At 56.0% G+C, this 27,478-nt stretch overlaps 2 protein-coding genes across 4 annotated transcripts in view; both read left to right on the forward strand.

The window, feature by feature from the left end:
* Nucleotides 1-4,313: 4,313 nt before the first annotated feature.
* Nucleotides 4,314-8,060, forward strand: TNNI2 (troponin I2, fast skeletal type). The gene is made up of 7 exons (XM_056354526.1): nt 4,314-4,318; nt 5,935-6,019; nt 6,243-6,284; nt 6,572-6,700; nt 7,100-7,189; nt 7,324-7,500; nt 7,814-8,060. Exons 1-7 carry the CDS (start codon nt 4,314-4,316, stop codon nt 7,910-7,912), a joined length of 627 nt encoding a protein of 208 aa, XP_056210501.1. The 3' UTR covers nt 7,913-8,060.
* Nucleotides 8,061-9,447: 1,387 nt separating this feature from the next.
* Nucleotides 9,448-27,478, forward strand: part of LSP1 (lymphocyte specific protein 1) — a 50,995-nt gene continuing 32,964 nt past the window's right edge. Inside the window, exon 1 of one of the 3 annotated variants that reach the window (XM_056353929.1) lies at nt 9,448-9,612. In XM_056353929.1, coding sequence (XP_056209904.1) covers nt 9,533-9,612 — 80 coding nt within the window. In that variant the 5' untranslated portion in view covers nt 9,448-9,532. Of the gene's footprint in view, nt 9,613-22,115; nt 22,272-27,478 lie in introns of those variants that run through there. The other 2 variants (XM_056353931.1, XM_056353930.1) reach the window with 2 other exon arrangements.

Below are 27,478 nucleotides of genomic sequence, written 5' to 3' on the forward strand. Positions count from 1 at the left end.
GAAAGCCCCACGCAGACTTGGAGGCTTGACCTTCCGCTCACTCCGTTACCACACTCACCATCCGCTCGTTCTGCATCCTACAAACACACCCGTTGTCCTGCGAGAAAACTTCTGGCTTGCTTGCTTTGAACGTCTTTATTCAACTGTTTCAGGCCAACACTTGCCTATGACAAGGTGATAACCAAAACCTTGAGCTCAGAGCAAACCTCTCCTGCTGTGCTGCATGCCAGGACCCCAGGAGGTTCAGAAAGCCTTCATGCCACCAGGCTGAAGGAAATGCCTTGGCTGTGGGGAATTTCTGAATGGAGGACTCCCCCAGTTATGATCCCTTCACCAAAAGCTGGGCTGTTCTCTGGAGTACTGGTGGGCCAGCAGTAGCCAGAACGCCTGTAGCTGTGTTGAGAGTTAAAGAAAAGGGCTGTAGGGACTTTGGATAGAATAATAGAGTCAGTTTAAGTCCAGAGTCAAACCTGGCTTGTGGAACTGGCACTGAGAGACGTGAAGTGGCTAAGCCTTTCCTGAATGGGTGATTTTAGCTGTTGGCTGTTGAGCGTGGACACTGTCTGTCTGCAAATGTGCTTGCTTTGGTCTCTGTGCTTTCATTTTCTGAGAAACTGGCTTTAGCTGGGACAAGCAGACATTCCTCCTGCCAAACTGTCTGTTCTTTGCTGACGTCCAGATGGGAGGTGGATGCTGGGTGCAGTGATGCCTCTACCGATGAGCCTTCCTCCGCAGCTGCAGTGAGGGATGCTCCTGAGGGCAGAAACTGCTGGAGTTTGTGTTTTCTAGGTTGGCCTGGACCTGAAGACCCCTGTCTCCATTTGAGCTCACCATCTGGGGGACATGTATGTGCCGGAGGTGGGTGGGGACGAGGGCTGGATTGGCCTGATCCTCGTTACAGCTCTTCCCAAGCCCAGCTGCTTACTAGGTGCTGGCCCACAGCCATTACCTGGGAGCCCAGCTGAGGGCAAAACCAGCCGGAGCCTCTGCCCTGCACCTCCGCTGTGCATTTCCAGGAGTCTCACTGTGGACTTGCAAGGGGGTAGCTCAGACCTACAGGCCATCACACATTGTCACTGCGATGTTCACTACCCAAACCATCTACCTCTTGACGTTTGAGAGGGACAAAGCCCAGGACCCAACCTTGCCCACACCAGGGCTTTCTCCTTCTTCCACCTGCTACAGGGGAACCCCCCTGCAAGACACCAGCCCCCTCTCAAGGACACGCTCTTCCTTCACTGGCATCTGCAGCACAACTTGCACGATGCTAAAGGTGGTGAAACAGGAAGCTTGCAGCAGCAGATTTGCTGCTATCTATATAACATCTGAGGGGCGCCTGGAAACTATTGTCAGGGCCATGTCTGTATCAGCCTTAAAAAACCCCAGCTGGAAGGGGAGGGAGCGCCTGGGCTGGGGGAGGATGGGAGCTGTTTGGCCTCCTGTCTCCATGGGATCCCCTACACACATAGACTCCGTGTGCTGTGGCTGGCACTGGTGAGTATTTCCAGCTACATTTCCATCTGCCTCCCCTTCAGACCCATGGAGATAGGGATCTGGGGCATCCCACGGGAGCGATTACCTTTCTGCCTCTCCCAGCCCCTGTGCTGCTGTGAGCCTTGGGGCTGCCTGTAGTGGCTCCACAGGTTTGTTTTTAAAAAAACCTTGGTTGTGTTGAAATATTTTACACGGGGAGGAGCTGCAAATGCTTCCCGTGTGGTAAGTGAGGTTCGAAGAGCATGCTAATGATGGGTGGCTCACTCTGGGATTGCTTTTGCATGCACTGTCAGCAGTGGGTTGTGGGGTGCAGGCTCTTTCCCCCCTTCATTCCTGAAGGACAGAGCTGCTCCCAAGCCCTCGCAGGTGAATGGAGCAGTGCCCTTGTCGGCAGATGACCCACTCTGTGTCTCCAAGAGGATATTTTATTAGGGGCCTTGCAGGTGGATGGCTGCATGCAGGGAGCCCAGGCTCCCCACAGCCTTGAAGCCCTGTCTAGTGCGGCTGGTTGGTGGGAGGAAGAGGGAGAGGAAGGCTCCCTCCTTGGCACTTCCAAGGAAAAGCCCCTCCCCGGCTCCTCCGTTCGCCCACTCCATGGGTAGAAGCTGTCCTCCCCCTCCCCACCCCTCCACCCCTGGTGGCTGCCCTGTCCTCGGGGGCTGCCTGCCCCAGCCAAGGGAGGTGCACAAGGGGCTCTTGCACATCATTGGTCTGAGAAGGTCTCCATGCCCTTAAAGAGAAGGTGGATTTTCTGCTGAGCCACCCGAGAAGCCCTTTTATACCTCCTTACTCAGCCAGCTGCCAGCAGCTCGCCTGTCCGGCCAACGGGACTCTGATTTTCTCCTCCAGACTTGGGTGAGCTGTTTTGCATGTCTCTTAATGACCCAGCTTGCTCTTAGGGGGTGATGGGGAAGCAGATTCACTCACCTGAGTTTTAGGGTGATAAATACCAGGTGGAGGGTGACCTGCTGGGAGAAACGGGCGCTAATAAAGCCTCCTCCATCCTTTGCCTGTTGGAAGGGGTCTGTGCGTCGGCAAGTCTCCCTCTGAATTTTCCAGTGACCTTTTTGGTTTTATGCCTTCCCCTCCCCTGGCTGGCTCTGCTTTCTGGCTTGAGTGGCGAGCGGAGCCGAGGCTCCCTAGCACCGACCTTCCCAGCGCCATAGGACGCAGGATCCTTGCGTGCCATAACGCAGCGATGCTGCCTGCCTACACCGCTTCCTCCAGCTCCCAACCCGGTCCTCGCAGTGCCCTCCTCCCCAAAAGCACCCTTGGACAGGGTCTGAAATCCAAGTTTGCTGTGTCCTCCCCCAGAACAGGTGATTTAAAGCCCACGTTGCAGGCAGCGAGCCGCAGCCTGGCGTCCGTCCCCTCGCTTCCTCAGCATCGCTGCCACCAAAGCGGCTGTGTGTACGCAGGGCAGGGATGGAAGTAAAAATAGCTGGCGTTCCTGGGCCGCCCTGTCCCTCAGCTGTAGCCCAGCCACCTGCGGTGGCTTTTGCTTCGCATCGCCCTGACCTCCCTGAGTCACGGGGGCTGGCACCGGGAAAAGGCTGCCGTCCGAGGAGACAGCTGCAGCTCCTTCTGCAGCTCCCTGACCATTTTTAGAAGCACTTTTCCCCCCTCCTCTCTAAAGTAATGTGATGGGCCTGCACATTTTCCAGGATAAAGTTTCCTTGGCCCTGCAAGCTGTGCCTCCTCCCTCGGGCATGAGCCCCCATTAACACTTTGCCTCCCGCCGGAGCCTGCCAGGTCTGCCGACGGCTGCTCAGGACACTGCCTGCTCTGCCGGGGACTGCCTCACCTTGGCCTTGGCCAACACTCCTGCATCCTTCCATCATGAGATAAGAGCAAGAGCTATTGCTCTGCTGGAAAAGTAAAATCCTATTTACGGGGAAATAATTTACAACAAAATAAAGGTGCTCTTCCATCTCTTCCCTAATGTGCTGTGTCGTACCTGTAAGATTTCCACTCAAAGGAAATGCAAGGAATTGTGTGGGGAAATTCTTTGTGCCTTTACCAACTCGACAAGAGCTTTCAACCCTGTTCTACATCGCCTGCGCTGAGGTCACTGCAGCAGCCCCCCCGCCCCGTGCAGGGGGTGCATACCCTGGTAGCAGCATCCCCTGGAGTCCTCCCTTGTCACCTGGGGTGGCTGCCAACCTTCCGCAGGCTTTGGGGTGTTTCTGGTTCATGAAGTGAGGCAAGACTGCATGGCAAAGGGAGGCAGTAAACTGAAAACAGCTTTTTCCTCTTCTTCCTTCATTGCATAGAACGGTTTCTTGGGGGTCAAACAAGAGAAATACCTGCAGGAATTACCGTCACAAATCTCTCTTCTTCTGGCTCAGCACCAGTTGGTCTGGCCCAGAAGTCCTACGATGCTGAGGTCTGTGTGGCTGTGAGTGTGCACATGTTTGGCCCTCACCCACAGACTGCAGCCTAGTTCCCTATACGACAAAAATTTGGGGAAGTTGGGAAATAAGACCAAACCTGTTCCTCTTTTTTTTTTTTTTTTTTCTAGAGGAATCTTGCTTTGTTTTTAAACCCAAGAAAGTCACCACCAGCATGAATAATTGTGAACCTTTTTTATTGGTTTTCATTGCAGGCTCACAACCATCTAAAGCAAGATGTCTGAGTAAGTTCCCATGTTTCTGTCTCTAATACATTGTTGGCATTTAAAAACTTTTGTTCAACCGCCGACTTTTTACTCATATTAAGATTCCTTCGCTTGTTTCCAGTTAGGATGCTAACTGCCTTTCTCTCTCCTTTCCCCTTTCTCTTCCTTCGCTTCCTTGTCCATCTGCTTTTCCTCAACAGTGATGAGGTAAGTGTGTTTCACCGGGGTTTTTCCTTTAGCGATGCTCATGGTATCATTCCTGGCTTCACCGTTCCTCCTTAGGAGGAGCTGCTGGGTGTGTGTGTGTGTGAAGAATGGTTCATGGCAAGGCTTTCTTGCTGACTCCTGGCAAAGATGGGAAGGAGGAGAAAAATCCCTTTTGAAGGCCTTTTCTGCCTCCTGGCTTGGGGTTAGATGCTTTTTTTCCTCCTTCCCTGCTTCCCCAGCCGGCCACGAGATGGTGCTGGGAAGGCGGTGGTCCAGAGCCACCTCTCCTCCATCACCCACCTACCACCCAGCCCCAGGTCAAGCATCCTCTCGCTCTTCCCCACACCCAGCCCCTCATTTTCTGCCCACCAAGCACTGCCAAATCGCATCTCAAAGGCAATCCAGGGAGATCTGGATCCAGGGGAGCATAAGCAGGGTGGAGGTCGCATCCTTAGTACATTCTCCCTGGCTTCTGGCAGAGCCAGAGCAGGGATGGGCTCAAAGCCCAGGGGTGGCTGGAGAAAGGCAGGGGAAAGTGCGGGAGGGTTGTCAGTGGCTGTCAGTGAGCATCTCCTCTCAGCGTGTGTCTCCATCCTGCATCTCCGCTTGGCACCTCCCGCTACGTCCAAAACACCACAGGCTCAAGGTTGTCCTCACTGAGACAAAAGAGGATTTCAGGGACCCACAGAAACTCCCCAATATGGTGCTGACGTCCAACAGGTGCTTTTATTCCCCAGCAAACCCAGTGCCCCCAGAAAAGGCTTGGAGGGAGCTCTTTGCTGAGGTACCAGTTTTCAGATGGAGAATAAGCCCTGGGCTAACGGCACTCAAGGGATCCGCTCTGTTGTGGCCCGTGCCTGGATTCATACAAGCAAAATCCTGCTGGTTACTGGTGCTCGCATCTCTAAGCTGGATGCCTCTTCTCTGCAGAGTCCCCCAGCCCTGCCAGGAGGACTGCAGCCCCATTTGCCTATGCAAAACATGTGAGATTTTGTTACGTTTCGCTCTGCAGATCCTTATCCACTTCCTCCTCTGTGCAGCACAGACTCACCGAAATGCTGCTTTCTACTCCCCCGCCACAACATCAGATGTCAGGGTGTGTTTCCCCCGTGCTGGCCATGCTCAGCCTTGCTCGGTCCTCTGGGCAAAATGCTGAGGGAGCAGCTGCAATGCAGTGGCACATCGAAGTTGTGGCTTCCTTTTATAAATAGGAGACCTGTTGCTGCTGTTCCAGCACATCACGGGTACAGAAGGACAGGCTTGGTCTTCCAGGCTCCCCAAATTGTTTCTCACCTGGCATGCCAGGGTGAAGCCAGTCTGCACCTTGCAGCGTCGTGGCTCTCCATCTCTCCTGGCCAGAACAGCCTCCAGGCCTGCAGACCTTCCAGTTGTGTCTGTCCTCCAGCTGTGAGGAACCCCCTTCAGCATCACGTGCACTGGGTCTTTACAGCTCCAACAAATGACACGAGAGATTCATGTTTTCACCTGCCTGGCCATCCTTCTCACCAGGTGTGCCATGGACTGCTCAGAAGTAAAACCCACAGGTCCCGAGTGCCCGGGGGCATCGGGGCTGTTAGCAAAGTGAAGCACATGTCTGAGTGAAGAGGAAATTACAGAAAAGGCCAAAAGTCTCAGGAAGCCAAGTTTGAAGTTATATGCACATATCTTCATCATCCTCATTATCTTTTCCTGAGGCGCTTGGTAGGTTTTAGCTACCTGAGGCTGGCAAAGCTGGGTTCAGCAGGGAGCTTCACCTTTGAGTGCCGCTGGCTTGGGGACCAACCGTGTGTCAAACCGTCCACCCCAGCTGGAGCCTGGCAGGGCTGCAGGTCCTCGGCGGGATGCGGGATTGCAGGGGGAAGGGGAACGGGAAGGGGAATGGGCAGCTGATAACCTGCTTTTCTCTTGTTCCTCCTTCTTGCAGAAAAAAAGGAGGGCAGCCACGGCCCGTCGGCAGCACCTGAAGGTATGTGGCACTGCTGGGGCTGGGCGAGGTGTGTCCTGACCACATCCTGAGCCAGCCAGCTCTCATCACTCTCCCTCCTGGAAGAGGCCACGATGTACAACGTGCCCCCCTCCCCCCCCTCCCCGCTCCTTACTGGGTCCCCACCAGTATCCCTTACCTGGAGATGCTGGTGTTGATGGAGAGCTCCCCAAGCTGCCTCTCCCATCAGAGCTCTCTCTCTTTTGCCGACCCCCCGTCCCCGTCCCTTGCCTCCACCCCATGCTGACCATCCTCCTGCTGCCTTCCAGAGTGCTATGCTCCAGCTCGCTGCCACGGAAATAGAAAAAGAAGCTGCTGCTAAAGAAGTAGAAAAGCAAAACTACCTGGCAGAGCATTGCCCTCCTCTGTCACTCCCAGGATCCATGCAGGAACTTCAGGTAGAGACTTCTTTAACCCTTTCGCTGTGCCAGAGCAGAAAAAATTTGGCTCCATCAGTCAGCCTGTTGGTTCTACAATGGTCTTCCCATCTTGTCCCCCTTCTCACCCCGAGTGCCCTGGAGCTGGCTGGGTTGGAACTGGCTTGAGAGGCAGCTGGAAACAAACAAACAAAAATGAAAAAAGGGTCTGGCTGGCAGAAAAGCTGTGTTTCTAATGGTGTGTTGAGGCAGCATTTGCATCCAGCCAGAAGCATGGAGACCAGGAGCTGGCCTGCAAGCTGCCTTTGCTACCTGCCCTCGACACCGTCTGGTTTTCTAAACTGAGGTCTTTCAGAGTCAGGAGGGAGGAGTCATGTGTGTGGGTCCTAGCAGTCGACATCCCTCTGCTTTTCCTCCCAGGAGCTGTGCAAAAAGCTTCATGCCAAGATAGAGTCAGTGGATGAGGAGAGGTATGACACAGAGGTGAAGCTACAGAAGACTAACAAGGAGGTGAGTTTCCCCTGGAGCCATCCTTCAGTGGAGTCTCCAGCCCATCCTTCGTGTTTCCCTGCATGGCTTGGGTCCATCTCATGAAACCCCCGACCCGTTCTTTCTCTGTCCCCCTGCATTTCATCCCCCCCCAGCTGGAAGACTTGAGCCAGAAGCTCTTTGACCTGCGGGGCAAGTTCAAGAGGCCACCCCTGCGCAGGGTGCGCATGTCTGCTGACGCGATGCTGCGGGCCCTGCTGGGCTCCAAGCACAAGGTCTGCATGGACCTCCGAGCCAACCTGAAGCAAGTCAAGAAGGAGGACACTGAGAAGGTACTCCTGCCCTCTCCCCTCTGCCCATATGGAAGTTGGCCCCTGTTTTTCGGGGCTCACGCCCCACTGTGTGATAGACAGGGTTGAGTGTAAGCCTTTCTCCATAATGTTTTTCCTGCTCAATATTTCCTCCTCTGGCACTCACGATGGTGAAAAAGGAAGGTGCAGCCCAAAAAGATGTACAGCATGGGTGGAATTGGGCTCCTTTAGCTGCCACGGGGTTTTTCATGGGTGGACAGGTGGAGAGCCTTGCCTGGGTGGGTTCTCACCCTGGTGGGCACCGCTCACACCCCTGTGCCCATCCCTCCCCCAGGAGAAGGATCTCCGTGATGTCGGTGACTGGAGGAAGAACATCGAGGAGAAGTCTGGCATGGAGGGCAGGAAGAAGATGTTCGAGGCTGGCGAGTCCTAAGCACCTGCCTCTCCACACTCATCCTCCGCTCTCTCCTGTCCCCACTGTACCCCCGGGCTCGAGGGCACCGCCTGGGTGCCATTTCTCTCTGGTTTTGCAAAGAGCTGCATCCTGGCAGCAGCGGTGTAAATAAAGCTTTGGTGGGAGAGCTGGGTGTTGCATGCCTGGGGGACCAGACCCTGACCTGTGCCATGGTGCCGGCAGGGTCTGACCCTGCCGTGGGGGTCCTGGTCTGGACAGGGAGGCTTTGGCAGGGACCGTGCTGTGGGGATGGGGATGGGGGACCTCTGTGCTGTTGGTCCCCCTCTGAAGCTGGGGATGCTCATCCCCCTCATTGCAGAGGAAAGGGTGAGGCTGTGGCACCAAGCTCTGCTGGCATCCTCGTGCCAGGCTGTAACACTGGCTCCTGGCCACCTCGGTAAGAGTCCGAGCCCTGGGCAGGTTGTAGAACCTCCACCCGTGGTGGCAGCAGCAGGAAGCCTGGGGAGGGAGCAGGGCCAGGAGCGGTGCTGGCTGGGGGTGGGAGCAGACCCTTCGGCTCCATCGTGCTTTCAGAGGTGTGAAGCCAGGGCGAGCTCAGCAGCTCCTGCAGCAGCACCCTGGTCCTGGGGCACTGCAGGGCGCTGTGTTTGGCGCTGCTGGCTGTCCCCAGAGTGGTACGGGCACTGTGTTTGGTGCTGCTGGCTGTCCCCAGAGCAGTATGGGCGCTGTGTTTGGCGCTGCTGGCTGTCCCCAGAGCAGTGCGGGCACTGTGTTTGGAGCTGCTGGCTGTCCCCAGAGTGGTACGGGCACTGCAGCTGGCACTGCTGGCTGTCCCCAGAGCAGTATGGGCACTGTGTTTGGAGCTGCTGGCTGTCCCCAGAGCGGTATGGGCACTGCAGTTGGCACTGCTGGCTGTCCCCAGAGCAGTATGGGCGCTGTGTTTGGAGCTGCTGGCTGTCCCCAGAGCGGTACGGGCACTGTTTGGAGTTGCTGGCTGTCCCCAGAGCAGTATGGGCGCTGTGTTTGGAGCTGCTGGCTGTCCCCAGAGTGGTACGGGCACTGCAGCTGGCACTGCTGGATGTCCCCAGAGCAGTATGGGCGCTGTGTTTGGCTCTGCTGGCTGTCCCCAGAGCGGTACGGGCACTGTTTGGAGTTGCTGGCTGTCCCCAGAGCAGTGCGGGCGCTGTGTTTGGAGTTGCTGACTGTCCCCAGAGCGGTATGGGCACTGCAGTTGGTGCTGCTGGCTGTCCCCAGAGCAGTATGGGCGCTGTGTTTGGAGCTGCTGGCTGTCCCCAGAGCAGTATGGGCACTGCAGTTGGTGCTGCTGGCTGTCCCCAGAGCGGCGTGGGCGGCAGGGCCAGCAGTGGGTCACCCTGCTCCCTGCCGTGGTGGGGATGTCCGTACCCCTTGCTTTCCCCTTGGGTTAGCCCAGAACTTCCTGATTTCGAGCCACCGGCAAGACCTTAAAATAGTCCTAACAGTTTTTTAAAAAAATGAAACCCCCCATTTTGCCTTCCCTCTGCCCCATCCCCCCATGAAGCTTCCGGCACAGCTCACTTCTGCCGAGCGCAGGAAAAGTGAAACGCAGCCCTCGCACCCGAGCTGTCCGTGGGGCTGCCGCGCCAGCCAGGGGAGAAGATGTCAGACTCGGAGGGGTGCCAGAAGGGTGCGGAAGGTGTGAACCAAGTGGGAGATGAATCTCCTGGGGAGAGCGAGAGGTGAGGCCTGGGGACCCAGTACCCCAACACCACGTCTGCTTCCCGGGAAACTGGGAGGCTGGAAAACTGGGGGTGGGGGGTGGGTGTGTGATGGTGGGGAAGGAGGCTGCGTGGCCGAAATGATGATGACCCATGAGGCTGGAATGGGTCAGATGCTCTTGCAGGCTTTTGACAAGCTCCTCCAGCTAGGGAGAGGCTTAGGCTTCCTAATGGTCTCATCTTTGAACTTCAAAGCCCCTGGGAGGGGGTTAATTAAGCAGGGAACCGCAGCTCCAGCAGCGGGCAAGCTCAGCGAGGGCTCTGGTGACCTGGACCTGCTCCATAGCTGCATCAGCTCCATCTCTAAGACCAGTGGGTGATCTGCTGCCTCCCCTCCTTGCAGCAAACGCCGGGCACATCTGCTTTCTTGCTGTGTCCCCTATGTCTCTGACCAAATTAAGCTGGCAATGTTTTAGGCTAGCTGCTGTCAGGTTGTACATCACCCTGTGACTCCGCTCTGCTCTGTTGCTTCATCAGCAGAGATCGTAAATTCTGGGGTCTGTTCACTTGAAAAAACCAGCTTTCCATAGGGGTTAGAGAGGAGAGATCAGCGGCAGAGCCCACATCTGTCTGTGGTGGAAGCAGGCAGAGATAAGCTCGGCTGAGGTGTATCACCCAGAAGTACTTAGGTTTGGACTGGATTCAGGCTGAGCATCCAGGGAGCTTGGGGGGTTGCCTGATTTTTCGCCTCCAACTTCAAAGCTTGCATTAGCATTTCCCTCCAAGGCTTCTGAAAGCCAGCGCAGTTAACGTCTTCGATAGGAAAAAAACCCCAAACCCTTGAGTGACAGCGAGAGGAGAAAGGCGCATCACCTCCTGTCACTGCTGGTTGCAGTAAGTAAGTGTTTTGGCTGACACCTGACAGCAATTAGCCGTGGCTGAAGGCTTCACTGGAAGCTTCAAAAGGTGCTGGAAGGCTCCGTGCGCGCTCCCTGCCGAAACAAAGGGGAAGCCTCGGCTGCTGGGGGAGCACGGGGGCTTCTCAGCACCACGGATGCGGTTCCCAGCGCCGCTCCAGCCCGGCCGTGGCCTGCCGGCGGGCTCAGCTGGCCCTGGGGGGCAGGGGGCAGGCGGGGGTGGCCCAGGGCAGTGGGCACAGGTACGGCAGGAGCTGCTGCTGGGGCAGCGGTGGCTTGTTCCCTCCTGCGTTCCCTGCCTGAGCTTCAGCTAAACAAGAGGCAGCAAGAAGGACCTGCAAGGGGTCGTTCGGCAGCACTCCGATGGCCTTTAGAAACGCGTTTAAAAAGTGCGTATGTGAACAGTGGCAGCAGGGCGGCATATCCTCCCTAGCTGCATTTTAGAATTTTAATGGAATGTGAAACTTGATGGCAAAAGTAGCGAGAAAAATAACTTCCTTTTGTTTTTTTCTGCAGAGAATTACTTTCCCTCCCAATTTAGGTAATAGTTTCATGTGCAGCTCTAAACTTCTCCTGTTTTTACTTGTGCTGTATAAATACTTGCTGGGCTCTGGTGATTTCCACTCCCAAAATGGAGGAAGGAAGTGTTTACTCGCTGCTTGGGGCTACCTTTTGTCACTCTGTGGCTAGCTCAGCTCTCTCATCCCCTCTCCCTGGGGACAAAGCTCTTTGCTAGCTGACCCGTGTATGGATGGAGTCAGAACAGTGCTCCTAAGGCAGCTTGGGGCATGCTGGAGGTGTGAGCAGTGATGGAGCTGCCTGGAAAGTAAATCCCAAGGCTCCGTGGTGTAAATGCACAGTGAGGAGATATGGGGAGAAAAAAGGTGCTGGGTTTGCTTAAGCAATGAACCGTATCTAGCTGTGCACGTGTATACAGAAGAGGAGCTTGCATTAGAAAATGTCCTAGAAATCCTAATTTGGGTATAGCTTACTCTGTTTCCCCGTACAAACAAGGACATGCTGGCAAAGTCTTGGTAACACCAGTGTAACACCACCTGAAGCAAACTGGTGTTACGCTCTCTTCCACGGCCTGGAGCTGTTCTATAGGAAACCGCTGCGGTGTGAGCCTGATGCGAAGCCTTCCTGCAACCAGCAAGAAGCTGGGGGGGCTCTGGGGAGGTGGCTGCTTGGGGTGTCCTGTCTTGATGGCGGGAGGTTGGGAGCCTGCTCGGTGTTGGGTCTGTCACTTGGAGCGCTCCCCACGGAGCTCTGGAGGCTCCAGCAGCCCCTGACCTGAGCTGCTGCGCTCTTGTCTCTCACGGATGCTTGCACCCGTGCCACAGCGCCGCTGCTGCGCCACGTCTCTCTTGCCTGTGGGGTCTGAGAGGAGAGATGGGCTTTGCCCAAATTCCCTGGGGCTTCCCGGCCGGTGAGCCGCCGGGAGCCTGGGCAGCCCATGTATGGTCACCACCTGGGGACAGCCCTGCGGCGCGAGCCCTGGGCTTTTGCTTTGCCACGTCTGTCCCCAGCTGTCCTGAATTCTCCACATCCTTAGAGGAGTCTCGAGGGTCCTTGCTGGGATGACTGCTGTTGCTAAGTATACCCGTGGCTGGAAGGGGGTTGTCTGGGGAAACTGATATGTGGAGAGTCTTTGGACCCCTCAGCACAGCGGGTTCCTTGGGGAGGGATGGCTGATCCTTGCTCGGGGGTTACCGGTCCCAGTTTGACCCAGCTGGGCTCATTGAAGTGGAAAGATAGTGGGGAAACGAGCAGGGGAGGGCCAGATGGATAATGTAATGAAGCTGGGCAAGACTTTGTTTCCAAATTGGATATGGATGCCCTGGCAGGGGCATTAGGGATAAAGAACAGTCTCTAATGATAGGGAGGTATCAGGTGCCTTCACTGCCCCTTTCTCCTTGCAATAAAAAAAAAAAAATAAAATAAAAGCCTGCCTTGCCTCTGAGCTTAGTTTGCAGTGTAAAGCTATGGGTGTGGAGGTGTGTGCATCAAAGTAGGGGATTGCCCAGCAGCCTTTATTTGAATTGCATTTTCTTTAAACCACAGAAGACTCTTTGCTGGCTGGAGGGCTTGCTGTTTTAAAACTCGTGGGGTGAAGTCTGGCTCCGAAACTTGTGGAATCCCTTGCCCCTGGACATTGGAGAGGCCTGGCTGTGGGGAAGGCTGGGCTGGCTGTGCCTGGGACCACGCTGGGGGCTGCCAGGACAAGGTTTTGCCAGACCAGCATTGCTGGCGTGGGGTGAAAAAGCACATCTACTGGCTGCGGTGGTGCTGGGGCTCCCGCTGCTCTGGAAGAAAGGGGGCAGAGGCACAGCCCAGCCTGCACCCCTGGGGTACCCAGCCCCTCTGTCTGGGGTGGGGGCAGGCGTCCCCCGGCTGCATCCCACGAGGGGGCGAGCTCTGCTTGGCCTGATTTGTTCAACAGCACCGATAATCCGCAGCACTGAGGAAAGCGATGTCCAGGCAGCCTGGGGGCACGGCAGGGCTTTATCGCTTGGTGGAGCAGGCAGGCATCCCTCGGTGCACATGTCACCGAGGGAGAGCTGCTGTCAGAGGGTGCTGTGGCACTTTGGTTCAGGGAGGATCCTGGTCTTGGGACCCCTCAGGGTCTGTTTGCAGCCCCCCTGCCCACACGGGTTAAGCTGTGTGGACTTTCCCAGGTTTGCTGCAGCTGACACAGGATGAGTGCTGCTCCCTGGGCATGGCTGAGCTCAGCCTAGAGATGTGTGAGGTGTGCGGGGGGCTGGTTTGGGAAGGTGGCAAGGGAAGAGGGCTTTTCTTCTACCCCCTGGTCTGGGCGTCCTCCCCAGCATGGGCGTTTTCACGGTTGTGCTGCTTCGGAGGGTTTCAGGCCTTTCCCAAAATCTGAAAGCCCTTTCCCTAGCAGTAACTGGAAGTGTAGAAGGCGGCAGCAAAGTGGTTAACCTTGGCATGCCCTGGGGATCCTGGGCCCCTCAGCTCTGACCTCCACTGACCCCGCTAACCCAGCCCTGGAGATGCTCTGCCTGCATCCCCCCCTGCATCCCCTGTCACATCCCTCACCCCCATGACCCCACGCCCAGCTGCAGGGTCCACACGGCAGCTGAGCGGGCTCCTTGCTGCCTCGGTGCTCTCCCCAGCACTGGGCTTGCTCCCAGCCAGGCACTCATCCAGCCTGGCTGCAGCCTCCAGCGGGACGCTGACTCGCAGCTGGGCAGACCTCCTGGCCGGGAGGTGCTCCGAGGCCTTGGTCGTGTCACGTTTTCGTCGGGAACAGCTTTTTCTTTGGAGGTGGCCTGAAGAAAGTTGTTGCCCAGGTGGGGACTGGTGGCCGCCAGGCTTCGGGGAGTGTAATCTGGCTCCAATGGATGGTGCAAACCTGTTGTGGTCCTCAGGGGCTCGGAGGAAATGCCGCAAGGATTTGCTGCTCTCCCTGCAGCTCCCCAGTACAGTCTGGCTCCGTGAGCCTGGCCGGGGAGGACGGTGCCTGGCGCAGGCGAGGGAGGGCTCTGCTCTGCCCAAGGCAGCACCCAGCTCGTGCAGCAGTGTTGACCTCCCATGGCTGTGGTTCCTGTTCCCTTAACATGAGTCCAACAAGTTCCTCATCATGCAGAGTCTTTGGGTTCACTGAGGAGGTGCTCTGGCATCCTTTGAAGCCAAAGGCATGGGGTATGGGTTCTCCTGGGGTGGTTCTGTTCTCCTCAAGCCCTTCACAAGGAGAAACGCAGATCAATGCGAGGAAGCACAGGGGTGAATTTGTATGATGGGGACTCGGGGGCCTCCTTAGCCAGGTTGTGTTCTGGATCATGGTCATCTGGTGTGTGGGTCAAAAATATGTCCTAGGAGGTCCTGTGCATGCTAGGAAGGCAGCTGTCCTGCACGGCACAACTGCAGTACGATCAGTACTAGAACAGCACCTACAGTGCCCAAGCAAGGTCAGGGTGTCACCGTGGTGGATGCTCTGTAGCTATCCCAGTAGCTCCTGCCTCGGAGCAAAGAGGACAGGTTATCTGTACTGCAAGGCCAGCCAGTTGAGCCTGAGATGTTTAGGAAGGGGAGGGGATGCCCTAAAAGTAGGACTCACCCACTGTGGACTGGGTACCCAGAAGAGGTGGCTTGTCACATTGGGCCCATGTGACATCTACCAGGCTTTGGCAGGTGTCTTAGGTAACCCAAGCCATCCTCAGTGGCACTTGACACCTATGTTTAGGCACCTGAATTGCTCGCTGATTGCCCAATATTTCCTAGGAAGTACAGGACACTGCTGAGATTTGAGCCGAGCTCTCCTGAGGCTTGGCCAGGGATCTCAGCCTGTCCAGGTGCTCCACAGAGGCTCAGTCGCGAAGGGGTTAACCAGCCCTGCTTGGAGCCCGTGTGTGTTTTCCTTGCCAGTGTATCCATCCTAACACACACCAGATGTGTGAGGCAGCTGCTGGAGTGTCTTAATCCCAGGTTTCGGCACTCGGAGTGGTCTTTCTCGCAGGCAGGTCTGCAGTGGTTTTCGGGGGGCTCCACCGCTGCTCGTGCAGTGCCTGGGCAGGGAGGCCAGCAGCCCCCGTCCTCTGCAGGAGAATTTGCGGCAAGGCGGGATGAAATATCTTCTGTTATTTGCTGCTTGAAACAAGTCCCTCCTGGGATGGGCTGCTGGGGCTGGCAGCAGAGCTGATGCTGATAGCTCTGTCTTGAGTCAAATGGGGTGAGTATAAACCCAGGAGCTACTTGGGCTCACCTGTCTCAAAGGAGCAGTGGTGGCTCGTACGGATGGGTAAAGATGAAGGTAGATGAGCAAACCCAGTTGGAGTTATTATTGAATGGAAATGGCAGCCAGTGGGCTTCTTGATTGGTGACTTGCACCCAGTGGCTTAAAAACTTGGAGCCACCTGGGAGCGACCGGTCTGAGATGTGCAAGACTGTCTATTTGGAGCTCAGTTGAGTTGGATTTCTCTTGCTATTGCACAGATGTGCAGACCTGAATGCTTTTCTACATCAGCACCATCCCACCGCCTGCCATAAATCTGTGCCAGTTTGCATCAGCTGGAGGTCTCCGGTTCTTTTGCTTACACTCTCAATTTGAAAATGCATCCTTTGCTAGGGGTTAATTCTGCATTATGAGAACCTTCTCTCCCAGCTCTAGGTGTATGTTGCTTGCTGCAGCTAAATAGACAGTATGTGCAACGGCTTTTATCAAGCCCTTGCCAGACAGTTTGGAAAATATGATCTCTTCTTCTGTGCTTGTGCATGCATGTGCTTTTCTGCTGCAAAAGCAGTTTCCAGTGAAAGCTTGCTCCAGAGCCATTAGCATCGAGAAACGCTAAACTATTGACAGACCCCCAACAATCACAGCCGCCAGCCGTTTGGGAGTGGCAAAGTTCTCCCCCAGTAAAATTGATGGCAATAATAATTTCCTCTTAAGAGAAATGCTTCCTTGCAGTTGCCACTTAGCTTCACGTACCCAGAGCCGAGAGCAGTGTGCCTGAGCTGAGCTGCCCTGAAGGACAGACTAATGCGGTACAGGCTGCGCACCCCTGCTGCGCTGCGGCTGCTCCTTCCTCGGGGTGGCATTTGTCCCTTCTGCTGCTTCTCCGCTCCAGTTGCCGTTTTCCTGCATACAGCCTTAGCCGTCCCTTGTGGAGAAAGGCTCATCTTGACTTTTCTTTGGGTCTCACTTGGGGACATTAATGACTCTCCTCCCTCTGGATGGAGGCACTTGTTGGTCTTCAGATGTCTTGGATACGTGACGGTACTTTTGCCCACCCTTTCATCGCAGCTCCCACCCTTTGCCCAGCTTGGTGAGGGAGCCATGGGTGGATATTGGGAAGTTGAGATGAGATGCCTTTCCCCAGGACAAGGTGCAGCCTGAGGTGAGGATATAGCCTGGAAGCAGGAGCTGTCAGATGATGCTTGGGGGTTCCTTCTTATCCATTAGTCTACCCTGACCCCAGCCAGAGTAACCAGCCCGGCAGCATGAGGCAGGGATTGATGGTTGCTAAAACCGCCTGCGTTGCACAATGCGGTGCTACATCACAGCCCCAGGCCAGCTGCAGATGAGCTAATAAGTTTATATCGGGCAGAAGCTGTATTTCACTTCTTGAAAGCTGTGCCGCGCTGGTCAGCTGAGCAGTGTGGCTTAGGCACCGGGCTGTTCTCGCACAGCGCTGCTACCTTACAAATCAACCAGATGTGTTGCTTGGCTTTGGGTGATGCTGAAATGCATCGCACAGAGGCCACTTGGTGAAAGAAGGTGGTGCCTCTATTACAGGTTGCTCCTTTCTGACATTAAACACGGGAGAGGTCTGAAGGTGTCCACGGCTGCCCGGTGTCCATCTAATCCACCTAGCCAAAGCGAAGGTCACTCCATTTATTTTCAATGGACATTCAAAGTTCAAATTCCTTCAGCAGCTTTCCAGACCTCGGTGAGCAAAGGCTAGTGACGAGGTGATGTGATGCTCTGAGAAGGCCTTTTTTAGTCATTTCCTACAGCATCTGCCGGCGGTGGGACAACCTCCTGGCAGCAGTTCCCTACAGCTTATTCATCCCGGCAGGAGCCCTTTGTCCTGCTTCTTGGCCCTAAGGTGGAGAGGCATCCCAAAGAGATGGAGCCAAGCTCCTCAGGGCCAGCAGTTCTCCTCTTGTCCTGTAATGACCCTCCTGCGTGGGCTGGGAGTGTCTTATCTGCAGCCATTGTTTTGTCTTCCTGTCTCTTTCCCAATGGCTTTGCTGATAGAACCTAATATATAGATATGGTGCCTGGTGCTGGCTGCGGTAGCCACGCTGGCTCGCCATGCCGGACCAGCTGCACCCCTCCAGGGCTTGGCTGAGTCACTTGGCCTTGGTCCTGGTCTGTAAAACCCAGATGGTAGCTCACCGCGCAGCTCAGGTGTATCCCTCCGCGCTCGCGCAGCACCCAGCGCAGCAGGGGCTCTGATGTCCTTCAGCTGTGCTGGGCTGCCCGGTTAATGCTCACACCACCCCTCTTTACTTCCCTCCCCTGGCTTTTTTAAATCCAGCTTTTGAATGTTGCATTTGGTTCCTTCTCCCTCAGTCCCCTCATCCTTTGTCCTCGTGTGTATCACCCTTGGAGCAAAAGCACCTTCTCTTACAAGGCTTGTAAGCTCGTGTCTTCCCCTCCCTGGCAGGGGAAGTGAACTCCTGGGATATCAGGTTTATGGATGTACCCATGAGGTGCCCCGGAGGGAAGGTGCCTCCTCCATTCTGTGTGAGGGTGAAGGCAGCCGTGGGGTGGGTGAAGAGGGATGCTCCTTCTAGACCCAGCTTCCTTTCCCTCTCATTTTTGCCTCCTTGCATGTCACAGGAAGAAAGTCATCGCTGATCCCAAGCCAAGGACTTCAGACTTACTATGACACGGTGCTTGTTGACTCTTTGGACCCAGCCCACAATTATACATGTTCTTCGTGTTGTTCCTCTGAGCGCACGAGCCAGGCAAAAGCTCTGGGCCAAGACAGCCCCCGCCTACAGCACCCCTTCCCTGAACACCCGTGGTGTCACGCGTTGGCTTGGGAACGTCCCCTCCTGACCCACAGCCTGGGCAGAGGAAGGCTTGCTGGGGAGCATCATTGGGACTGGGCTCCTTCCCCTGCACCCTGAGCTCATCGCACAGACGAGATGCCCTGACAGCATGTTTCTGGCACTTGTAACGAGCTGTTCTGGTGTGAAGGAGATAACGCGCTGCTTTTGGCTGCTAGACACCCTGTTTCCTTGGGATTGTCTCTGGCTGCCTGCTTTGGCCTCTCTGGCTGCTCAAACATGAGTGCTTGGCAGAATGAGCTGGACTGAGCTAACCGGGAGTTAGGGATGAAGGTGAGATGAGCAAACCCTATCCATCAGGCTTAATGTGGAAACCACACCATCGATGCAGCTGCCGTGCCAACCGGTGTGCCCCTTTCACTGAACTGGGGCTCCCAGGGGGCTGGACCCGTGCTGACATCTGCCAGGTTGGTTTCAAAGTGGGGGTTGCATGTGCATGGTGAAGAGAAGTTGGGGAGGCGTGACGATAGAGAGAGAGGTTTGGGGTGGCAAAGGGAAGGAGGCACCACTTCAAAGGCAAAACAAGGAGACCTTATCTAACCCCTCGTCCTGGGGGGGCTGCTGGTGGAAGCACAGGGTCTCTGGCTGAGACAGGGCTGCTTAGTCCTTGCTGAAGAGGTGAGACTGTTCCTGCAAGACCATCTCCTCTGGGTGAGATCCCGACACTGACATGCAGGCATGGACCTCTGGAAACCATGCTGGCAGCTGATGGCACCTATAAAGAACCGGCTCTGGAAGTGACTGTACGTCAGGGCTCACGCTGACAGTGCTCTGCATCCCAACAGTACTGGAGATTAAAATTGCTTGGGCTGCATTTCTTTGCTAGCAGGACTCGAGTCTGTTTGTTTCTTCTTTTCCTAGACCATGTGTTAGCCTCCAACTGATTTTGCAACTAGTCCTACATAGCAGAGTGATTGTGTAATTAACGGGAACTGGTGCGGCCCTATCTCTCTGGGACTCCCGCCCTCCTTCCTGCAGCGATGGAGACAGACTTGCTGCCTCCCGACGTGTCACCTTCTCGGCTTCCCCTGCTGCTGGGAAGAGCTCTGGGAAGCTCTCCGGTGCTCTGCAGTGTGTTTCTGGGTGCTCCAGGCATCCCTGCTCCTGTAGTGGGGTGTGGTTTTGCTGCAGAGATTTATGGTGGTTCTCCTAGCTTAAACTGTGCCAAAAAATAACAGTTGAATTAATTCTTTGTTTTTCTTCCTGCGTCTGCTGTACTCCTACCCGCTTCCTGGTGGGACCGGGAGGTTCGTTTCTGTGAAAGAATACAAGCAGCTGTGGGACTGATGGTGACCTTACTGTTCTTGGATGCGTGGTATGACTCAGACCGATGCACCTGGGCTCGGCAGCGAGTGAGGGAGGCCAGGGGAGAGAAGGTGCCTCTGTTCTGCAGGGCGATGGTGTGGGTTTTCTCCTGCACTGCTCTTTCTTCCGTGGTCCCTCAGGCCCAGCCTCTGTGCTTTTGAATAGTGGGTTGAAATGCTCCCCACCCCACGGAGATGGGGACAGTGACTCTGTCCATGTGTCACTTAGTACACAGTTCCCTCCCCTCTTGCAAGCTGTGAGTTTAGAGTGTCCTGCTCTGCTCTCCTCCCCCGTGGTCCAGCAGGACCCTGCTGACGATGGAAGAAGGATGCGTTTTCTTGCCATATCTGATGTCTTTCTCCAAGATGAAAGCCAGGAAGAAGGGCAGAAAACCTTCCCCAGAGGTCAAGCAGGACAGCCACCTTGTGCAGGCAGGAGGATTCTCCAGGCAGAGCTCAGTACCAGGAATTTCTCTTCCCAGAGCAATGCAGAGCTCAGCCTGCTGCCTGTTGCAGTGTAGGGACCCTTTTCCTCACTGCTTTCACTTCTGGTATTTCCAAATGATCTTAGCACGTTACACCATAAGAGCTAATGTCAAGACCTCTCTCTGGTCCTGGATTTCATCACCCAGGCGTGGTTTTTGTCAGCCATGAAGGCCCCCATCTCTGAGAGGCAGGCAGTCCTGCACTTGGGGTGGAAGTCTGCCAGGCGCTTGCAAGACGAGGAGCTCACACGCTGGCACGTTCCCGGAGACAACCCGGCTGTGGAGGCAAGGCGCTCTTGCTGGGGGAATCAACAGCTTTTCGCTCTGCCTGTTTCTCTGGAGGATCTCACCTCCAGTAGGTACTGGTGTGCCATCGCCTCTTTCCCGCCCCGCAGCCAGCAAGCTCCTGCCTTCTCCTGGTGACAGGGCTGCATTCCGCCTTGCCCCTCCTCAGCTCCTGCGGATCGCTCGGCATCCCTGCCTGAAATAAGAGTGCTGCTGTGATTTCATCTAGTCCCCAGTTGTTGCTGGCCCATGGCTGCCAGATTTGTCTCTGCCTGCCAAGGCACCTCCATCTTGCACCCTTGGCTGCCTTGGACCATGGGACTCACTGGCAGGTTTGGGCTGATTCTCTCAAAAAAGAAAACCCTATAGGTGCCTACTTCATCTCAGGTCTGTGGGCAATTGTGGTGAGGTCAATAGGAGTGTTCACATGCTTAAATCTAATTACTCCTGTAAGTACTTGCAGGGCTGGGACAGGCTCTTTTTCAGAGACTAAGACCTTTTGTGGTGGATCTCTTGCATCTTCTCACCAAATTTATATGGAAAAAAATGCAGTGTGACAGCATCTGAGCAGCCCACAGAGTGAGGCCAGCATCAATGTCTCTGCTTAGCGGTTTTTGTTGTTCCTGATCACTTAGGGGGTGCTTAGTAAATAACTGAAGAAAAATAAAAAGCTGTTTTGAAATGAAGAGACAGTGGGAAGGAGGGAAGGCACTTCCTTCTGATCTGGCTTTAATGACCTTCCTTTTTATTAAGATTTCTGGGTGTATTTCAGAGGCACTTCCCCATTTCAGCTTACCAGGCGGCAAGAAACACTTCTGCAGAAGTGATTGAAAAGAAACATTTAAATGAGATGAGAGGGACTGAAAGCAGGAGGAGGGTAAGGGGCTAAGCAGGCTGGTCCCATCATAACTGCTCCCATCTCGGAGACAGCCAGAGGAATTGTCCCCCTTCCCGGGGGGGAGCATGGGCAGGCCATGCCATGAGCACCATGGTTTGCGGGTATAAGGAGGGCTGGAATTTGCTAGGTACAAGTGCAGGCACCTGCCAGTTTGCTAGAGCAGGAGATGTCATCCCCAGAAAAGGCAGATGTGGAGCAGGAATGTGAGTTAGGGAAAAATAGCCGCTTTTTTTTTTTTTTTTCCCAAGACTGCTCCCATGATGGGGTAGCATGAAGAGCAATTAGCTGAATGCATGGCAGACGGGCATTTTGCTTTAGCAGGTGGCAACGTTGTTAATCCTTCACCAAACACTCATGCATTTCTTTCATCTCCTGGAATATTAGTGTTTCATGGAGGTGAGCCAGATTTTTTTCTTTTTTTTTTTTTGCTTTTGCTCAAGTTGACAGCTGGGGAAACTGAGGCACGGGAGAGTCGGTCACTCGAGGAGGTGAGGAGGAGGTGTGAGAGCAGAAGCAGGGTGCCTGCTGCTTTCCTGCCCGGGGCTGCAGCCCGGGGGCTCCCCCCAGCCCAGCCGTTATCTCCATCCCAGGAGAAGGTTTCTCCCTCCCAGCACGAAGCCCCTCGGGCATCGGTGTCCGGTGGGTTCACCGGGGGCGCTGGGGACCCGCGGGGGGTGAGCCCTCGGCCCGGGGCTGCTGCCGTGAGCGGGGCAGGGGCGGCTCAGCGCCCTCGGAGCGCAAGTGCCCCCCGGGGCTCTGCTCGCGAGCGGCGCTGGGCGATGGGGAAGGCAGTGGGAAAGGTGGAGCGGGGAAAAAAAAAAAAAGGGAAGGGGAGGGGGGTGAATCAGAGGAGGAGAAGGGACTGGAGAGGAGGAGGGAGGGCGAGGAGAGTTACAGCGAGGAGGGCGAGGGGCAGGGTGGGAGCGCCGGGCTTTGTGTGGCGGGACCCCCGCCGCGGCTCCCCCGTGACACTTCCACGGGGCGGAGGGGGAGGGGGAGAGGGAGGTGGAGGAGCCCAGCCGGGGGTGTGGAGCGGGGGGGCGAGCAGAAACAAAAGGAAACCAGCTGCAGAACTTCCTGAGGGCGGGGAGGGGGCGGCGGAGCGCGCAGCCGGGCGGGCGGGCAGCTGCCTGCGGCGCTGGGGAGGGGGCGGCAGCCGGGACCCTGCCCGCCGCTCGGCCGCGGCCACCATGACCAGCGCGGTTTTGAGGAGGAACTCCAGCAAGCAGGGCCTGCAGAACCTCATCAGGTGAGAGCCCACCTGCCGGGGGGCCGGCTCCGGCTGCAGGGGGGGGAGCCCGGGGGTCGCGGCGGGCAGGGGACGCGCTGCGCAGCGCCCGGCTCCGCGTCCCTTTGCATCAGCTCGGTTCCCTCCTCAGCCCCGTTCTCCGGCAGATGGAAGAAAAATAGATCGGGGGGGGGCCCAGCTCCCCCTCCCCAGCGGCAGTATGAGAAAAGCAGATGGAACTTGCTGATGGCTTTTCCAGCAGCACGCACCGCTGGGGGAGCTGAGCACAACTGCACCGTGACGCTCACCTGAGCCGGCGGGGGGCCCGGCCCCCCCCTCGCTCTGCCACGGCTCGCTGTGCCTTTTTGTGTCCCCTGAGCGCCGAAGGCTTCTGCTTAGAAAAAGGATTATTTATCCGTTCGTGTATTTATTTATTTAATTATTTGTTCGGGGAGGAAACGTGCGCTGTGCATGCCGCGATGTGCGTTTTCAATTCAGAGATCTGCGAAGGGCCGGATCCTTCCCGGGCTGCGCGCTGACCTAGCTCCTTCGGTTTAATCCATCCCCACAGTGCTCCGACCCTTTCTTTCGGAGTACAATTCCAAAGGCAGGGAGGCGGATGGTTCGGTTGGGTTGGTTCCCCTTGTCAGCCGGGGACAGCCACATTGTCTGCTGGCCCTGGGGTTCGCTTCCATGTGGTCACTCGGCTTTTCCCTGGGGCTGGAGATGCTGCTCTCCTTGGGAAAACCCGGCTGGTGGCTCCAACTGGGCAGCAGAGAGGCACTCCTCGCCTCTTTCTCTTCCGTGGGAGCAGCTGGGTGGGTGAGGGGTGGCATTAAGGAGTGACGGACCCGCATCCTGCGTCTTGGGCACCTCTTGGCTCCCTTGTGCTTGCCGGTGCCTGCTGGTCTCCCGCTGGGAGGTGGAAGATGCCAGCATGGGGGTTGTTTGGACAGCCCTTTTCCAGTTACTTTGGGATTTCCCTAGCTGGTAACGCAGCCTCTAAACCTCACCTCTGACATGAGATTCTTGCCTTGGAAGTGAAACTGGCTCCTACAGCCACCCAGTCCCTCCCACCATCTCCCAGGGCCCATTCCAGACCCAGGGGTGCCAGCAGAAAAGCTCCTGCTGGTGACACGGGCCCCTGGGATGGCAGGCGAGCAGGAGGAGCTGGCTCCGCTCTGTTCATCTCTGGTTTGGCCCGTCACGCATCTTCCCTGGTCTCAGCCTGGAGGGGCTGGGGTCTCAGTTACACATCCCTGCTTGGGAGCAGGGCTCAGGCAGGGGCTCGCGAGGGGTAAGGAAACCTCCATGTGGGTGTGCAGCGCCCAGGGGTGGGCTCCGACCTGGGGCCAGCTGGTACCGAGGAGGGCCAAGCAAGTGAACTGGGGTGGGAATCACCTGCTCGCAGCCGGGCGGCAACTTATTTTGCGGGGTGGCAGGTCGGGGGGAGCAGAGGGAAGCACATGTGCCTCATACACAGAAAAGGGGTGTCCAACGAGCTGTCCTTGGCACAGCCCAAGCCAGGGGTGTTTTCCTGCCCTTAATGGTGTCTCCAAGTTCTTCCTGCTGTGGATAAGGGACTTTTGGTGTCCCAGAGACTCACAGGGGCTTTTACCAGAGGAACTCTAAGATGACATTTGTCCTGAGTGAGGTTATTACGCTGAAGCCGGCTGAGGTCTGGCTATGTGGTTGTGTTTCCCAGTCCTGCTTACAGACAAGGAGGGAGGTGGAGTGTGAAGATGCGTGAGGGATTTCATCCATGGTTTGCACCCAAAAAGCCCACTAATGCTCGCAGGGGTCAATAGAGTAGGCACGATCTGCTCCAGGCACAGCACAGCCTGTTTTGCAGTTGTGTTTTCTCCTGGGGCCATTTCCCTCCTAAGCCTGGCCGTGGGGCTGGCTCTGCAAGCCCTGCCACCTCGGGTGTGGGAACAAGCTCCTTCAGTCAGGGGATGGCTCGAGGCTCCTGGCTTGAGGATACGTTGCTGGCAAGATTGCCGTGCTCTGTCTTTTGTCTGTCCCAAGGTGACCGCAGGCAGAGCGGTTACACTGCATAGGTCCTAGGCTCTTCTGATGTGCCCAAGTGCATCGGTGACCTGGAGCACAAGAGTGAAAATGGCTGCTCAGAGCCAAATTTGTGAGCACCAGGGATTTCGGTGTGATGCCAAGATTTACCTGGCCGCTCCTGCTGCAGAGCGTCAGCAGGGGAAGACAGGGAATTACCTTCTCTGAGCATCGCTTAGCCAAGGGAGCTGCTTGCTGGGCTGTTCTGCAGCTGCATTAAGGGACCCTGAGCTGGAACCAACCTAAAAGTATTCTGGATTTGGTTTGAAGAGCTGAGTCCCAACACTCAAGCATCCAGCCTTGTGCTTGAGGGAAACCCCCCAGCATTTCAGAGTGGCCCAGGCCGGCGTGTGGCGGAGTGCCTGGCGGCCATCACCTGAGCATCGCTCCCGGGAGCCAGATTTACGTGCAACGGCTTTTCCACTGGCCCTGCTGATGGGTTTAGCACAGGCGGTGCTTCGCAGTGGGTTGCTGTGCTTGAGAGCGGTGGGCCATGTCGGAGGCTCTGCCTGCTGAAGCGCTGAGTCAGCGCTCTGGGAAACATCCTTCACCTCTTCCCAGCCTGGAGGTGGGCTGGGAAAATGAGCCCTCCTTGTTCCTCGCTGCCTTTGCAGAAGGTGCGGGCAGGAGCGTGCCGCTTACGTCGGAAAGGCTGGAGGCTGAAAAGAGCCCAGGGTCATACCTTGCGGCTGCAGAGCACAAGTGGCTGGGCCAGGCATGGGGAAGGATGGGCAGCTGTGGTTTATCTGCCTCCCCTGCTTCGCCCTGCGTGCCCGGGCACTCCCCTCCTCAGCACAGTCTGCCGGGATGTCCCTGGGGAAGGATCTCTCCCTTTGTGGCAGGTTAACAGCGGTGATCCCTCACACGCCCACAAGACTTTGTATTTTTAAAGTCCTCTCCAAACATGAGCCCCTTTATCTTGCTATTGCGGTCTATTTTTCCTTATCCTTCTAATGGATTCCTATAAATAAGATAGGGATCCAGCGCCTGTCATGTCGATTCATTCAGTTCGTTATCTGCTCCTGCTGGAATTTTACTCTAGCCGTATTTATCAAGCCTCCAGTGTTTCACAAAAGAATATGGCTGTTTAATTAACCTACAAATCAGCCTCTCTGTAAATCAGCTGTGCCGCTCCTCGAAACTGGATTATCAGGCCTCTTGGTCGCTGCTGCTCCCGCTAAGTGCTGCGGTGCCTTGCTGCCGTCGCAGCCCCATAGCTGGGCTGGCGGTGCCTGCCTGGGGCATGCAGCCGTGGGGGAAGCGTGCATGCAGATGGGTGCGCGTTAGAAGCGCTACTGCTCTCCTCTTGGCTGCTTTGGTTTTTATCCAGCGTGTGGGGGAATCTCGGGTGTCATTAGGAAGCGAGCTGTGAGCTGTTCTTGAGGGGAAAGGACAGTTTTCTCTCACGCTGCTCGTATGCTTCCCAGCACAACAGGGGAGCTGGCCCAGAACAGGGGCTCCAAAGCACAGTGCTGCACGGGCAACACGTACACCAGTGCCTGTGATTGCGTGTCGTTGCAACACCATAGATGCTGGAGTACAAATAATGCTGCGGGGAAGGGGGACTGAATCTCGAGGATGAAAAAGCTCAGGGGAAGTAAACGAGTCGGAAAATTAGATCGGGTGATAAACCTAATTATTTCCTTTGTAGGATGGGACTTTTGCTTCTTTATCTTCTGTGGAGTCATTAACATGGGAAGTCAAGCCATGAGATCTGAAATCATGCTTGCGCGTCCCTGCGTTTTGGCCCGCCATACATGATGAGATGCTTTCCACCTCCAGCCGATGCCAGCACTTGCGGTCCTGGTGCCCACAAAGTGGCTGCATGGCCCCTTCTTTCTCCTCGCAACGCGCTGCTGCGTTGTCGAGCAATGCCCTGGTGATACTTGGAGTACTCCAGCATTAGGGGTAGCTTTAAAATTCCCTGAACTCCTTGAATTTTGGTATATATCAGGAGTGCAATATTGAGTTTGATGGGGATCCGGGGCTCTGCCCACCTCTGCGGGATGCCTTCCTTCCCGCCTGCCTGCATGCGATGTTGCCTGGAGCTTGCCAGGATGTGTCTCAGCAGGGAAGATGCTACTCCAGTATTTCTGTCCTGACCTCCCGAGCGCTGAGCTGGGAACGAGGAGCTTGAAGCGCTTGGGAGGGCTGGATGGTGCTTTGAAGGGGGAGAACATTTTTTTTGGAAGGTGGTTGATGCCAGGACACGGTCTGGGCACGGTTTGTTGCCTGGTAGGTGGCTGCTGTCTCTGGGGGCTGTTGCAGCACCCCTTTACTGCATCTCCCTGGGTCGTGGGTGGGCACAGGGAGTGAGGAAAGCTTGCCATGAAGAAGTGGGGCAGCTCTTTAGGGGGAGATGGGGAAAATGAACGTGCAGGAACAAGCTAGTAGCAGAGCTGCTGCGTGGAGAGAGGAAGGAGGGATGCTGGCATGGGGCACAGGGCCTTGGTTGGTGCAATTCATACTTTGCAATGCTGCCTCAACCTTTCACAAGGAGCCTGTGGTCCCTGCAGTGCTTACCCACCATGGCCTTCCTGAATCCACCCTGTTTTGATGTTTTTATTAGCGGCTGGTTTTTTTATTCCTCTGCATCCCATCGCCGGGGCAGGGCAGAGCTGATGGGCACCTTTGTGGGTGGTGGGTGGGAAGGGAGCGGTGCCCAGTCACTGCTGGCAGGGAGCAGTGGCTGGGGGACAGATTGACCCTGGTGGGATGTGCCCAGGGGCTTGCCACATCCCAGTGTGGCTTCTGTGGCACCAGCTGCCTGCAGAGCGATGTCACTGTGTTTTGCAAGCCAGGAGGGACCAGGGGCTTTGCAGCCCAGCTGAGCTGTGGGGCGAGGTGGGGGTAAGGGGCCAAGCCAGTGTGTGGCGGGTGCCCCCTCCCTGGGTGCCTTGTGGGATGCCCACCCTCTGCTTTCCCTCCAAGGAGGGCAGCTCATCCTTCTCTCTCCAGTTGTAGCAGCTCATCCATCCCCTCTGAGTGCCCTGTGGATCCATTCCCAGATTTTCCCAGCCCTGGGGCTTGTTTCCTCCGAAGCACTCCACCTACCATCGCCTTTTCCCAGAAGCCAGCTGATGGGTTTTGTCTGCTTTTAGCCTTGCTTGTCTCAGACCTCTACCTGCTCTCAAACAACTGGATATTTGGCACTTAAACTT

The sequence above is a fragment of the Falco biarmicus genome, chromosome 10, assembly GCF_023638135.1.
Source record: "Falco biarmicus isolate bFalBia1 chromosome 10, bFalBia1.pri, whole genome shotgun sequence".
Taxonomy (NCBI): domain Eukaryota; kingdom Metazoa; phylum Chordata; class Aves; order Falconiformes; family Falconidae; genus Falco; species Falco biarmicus.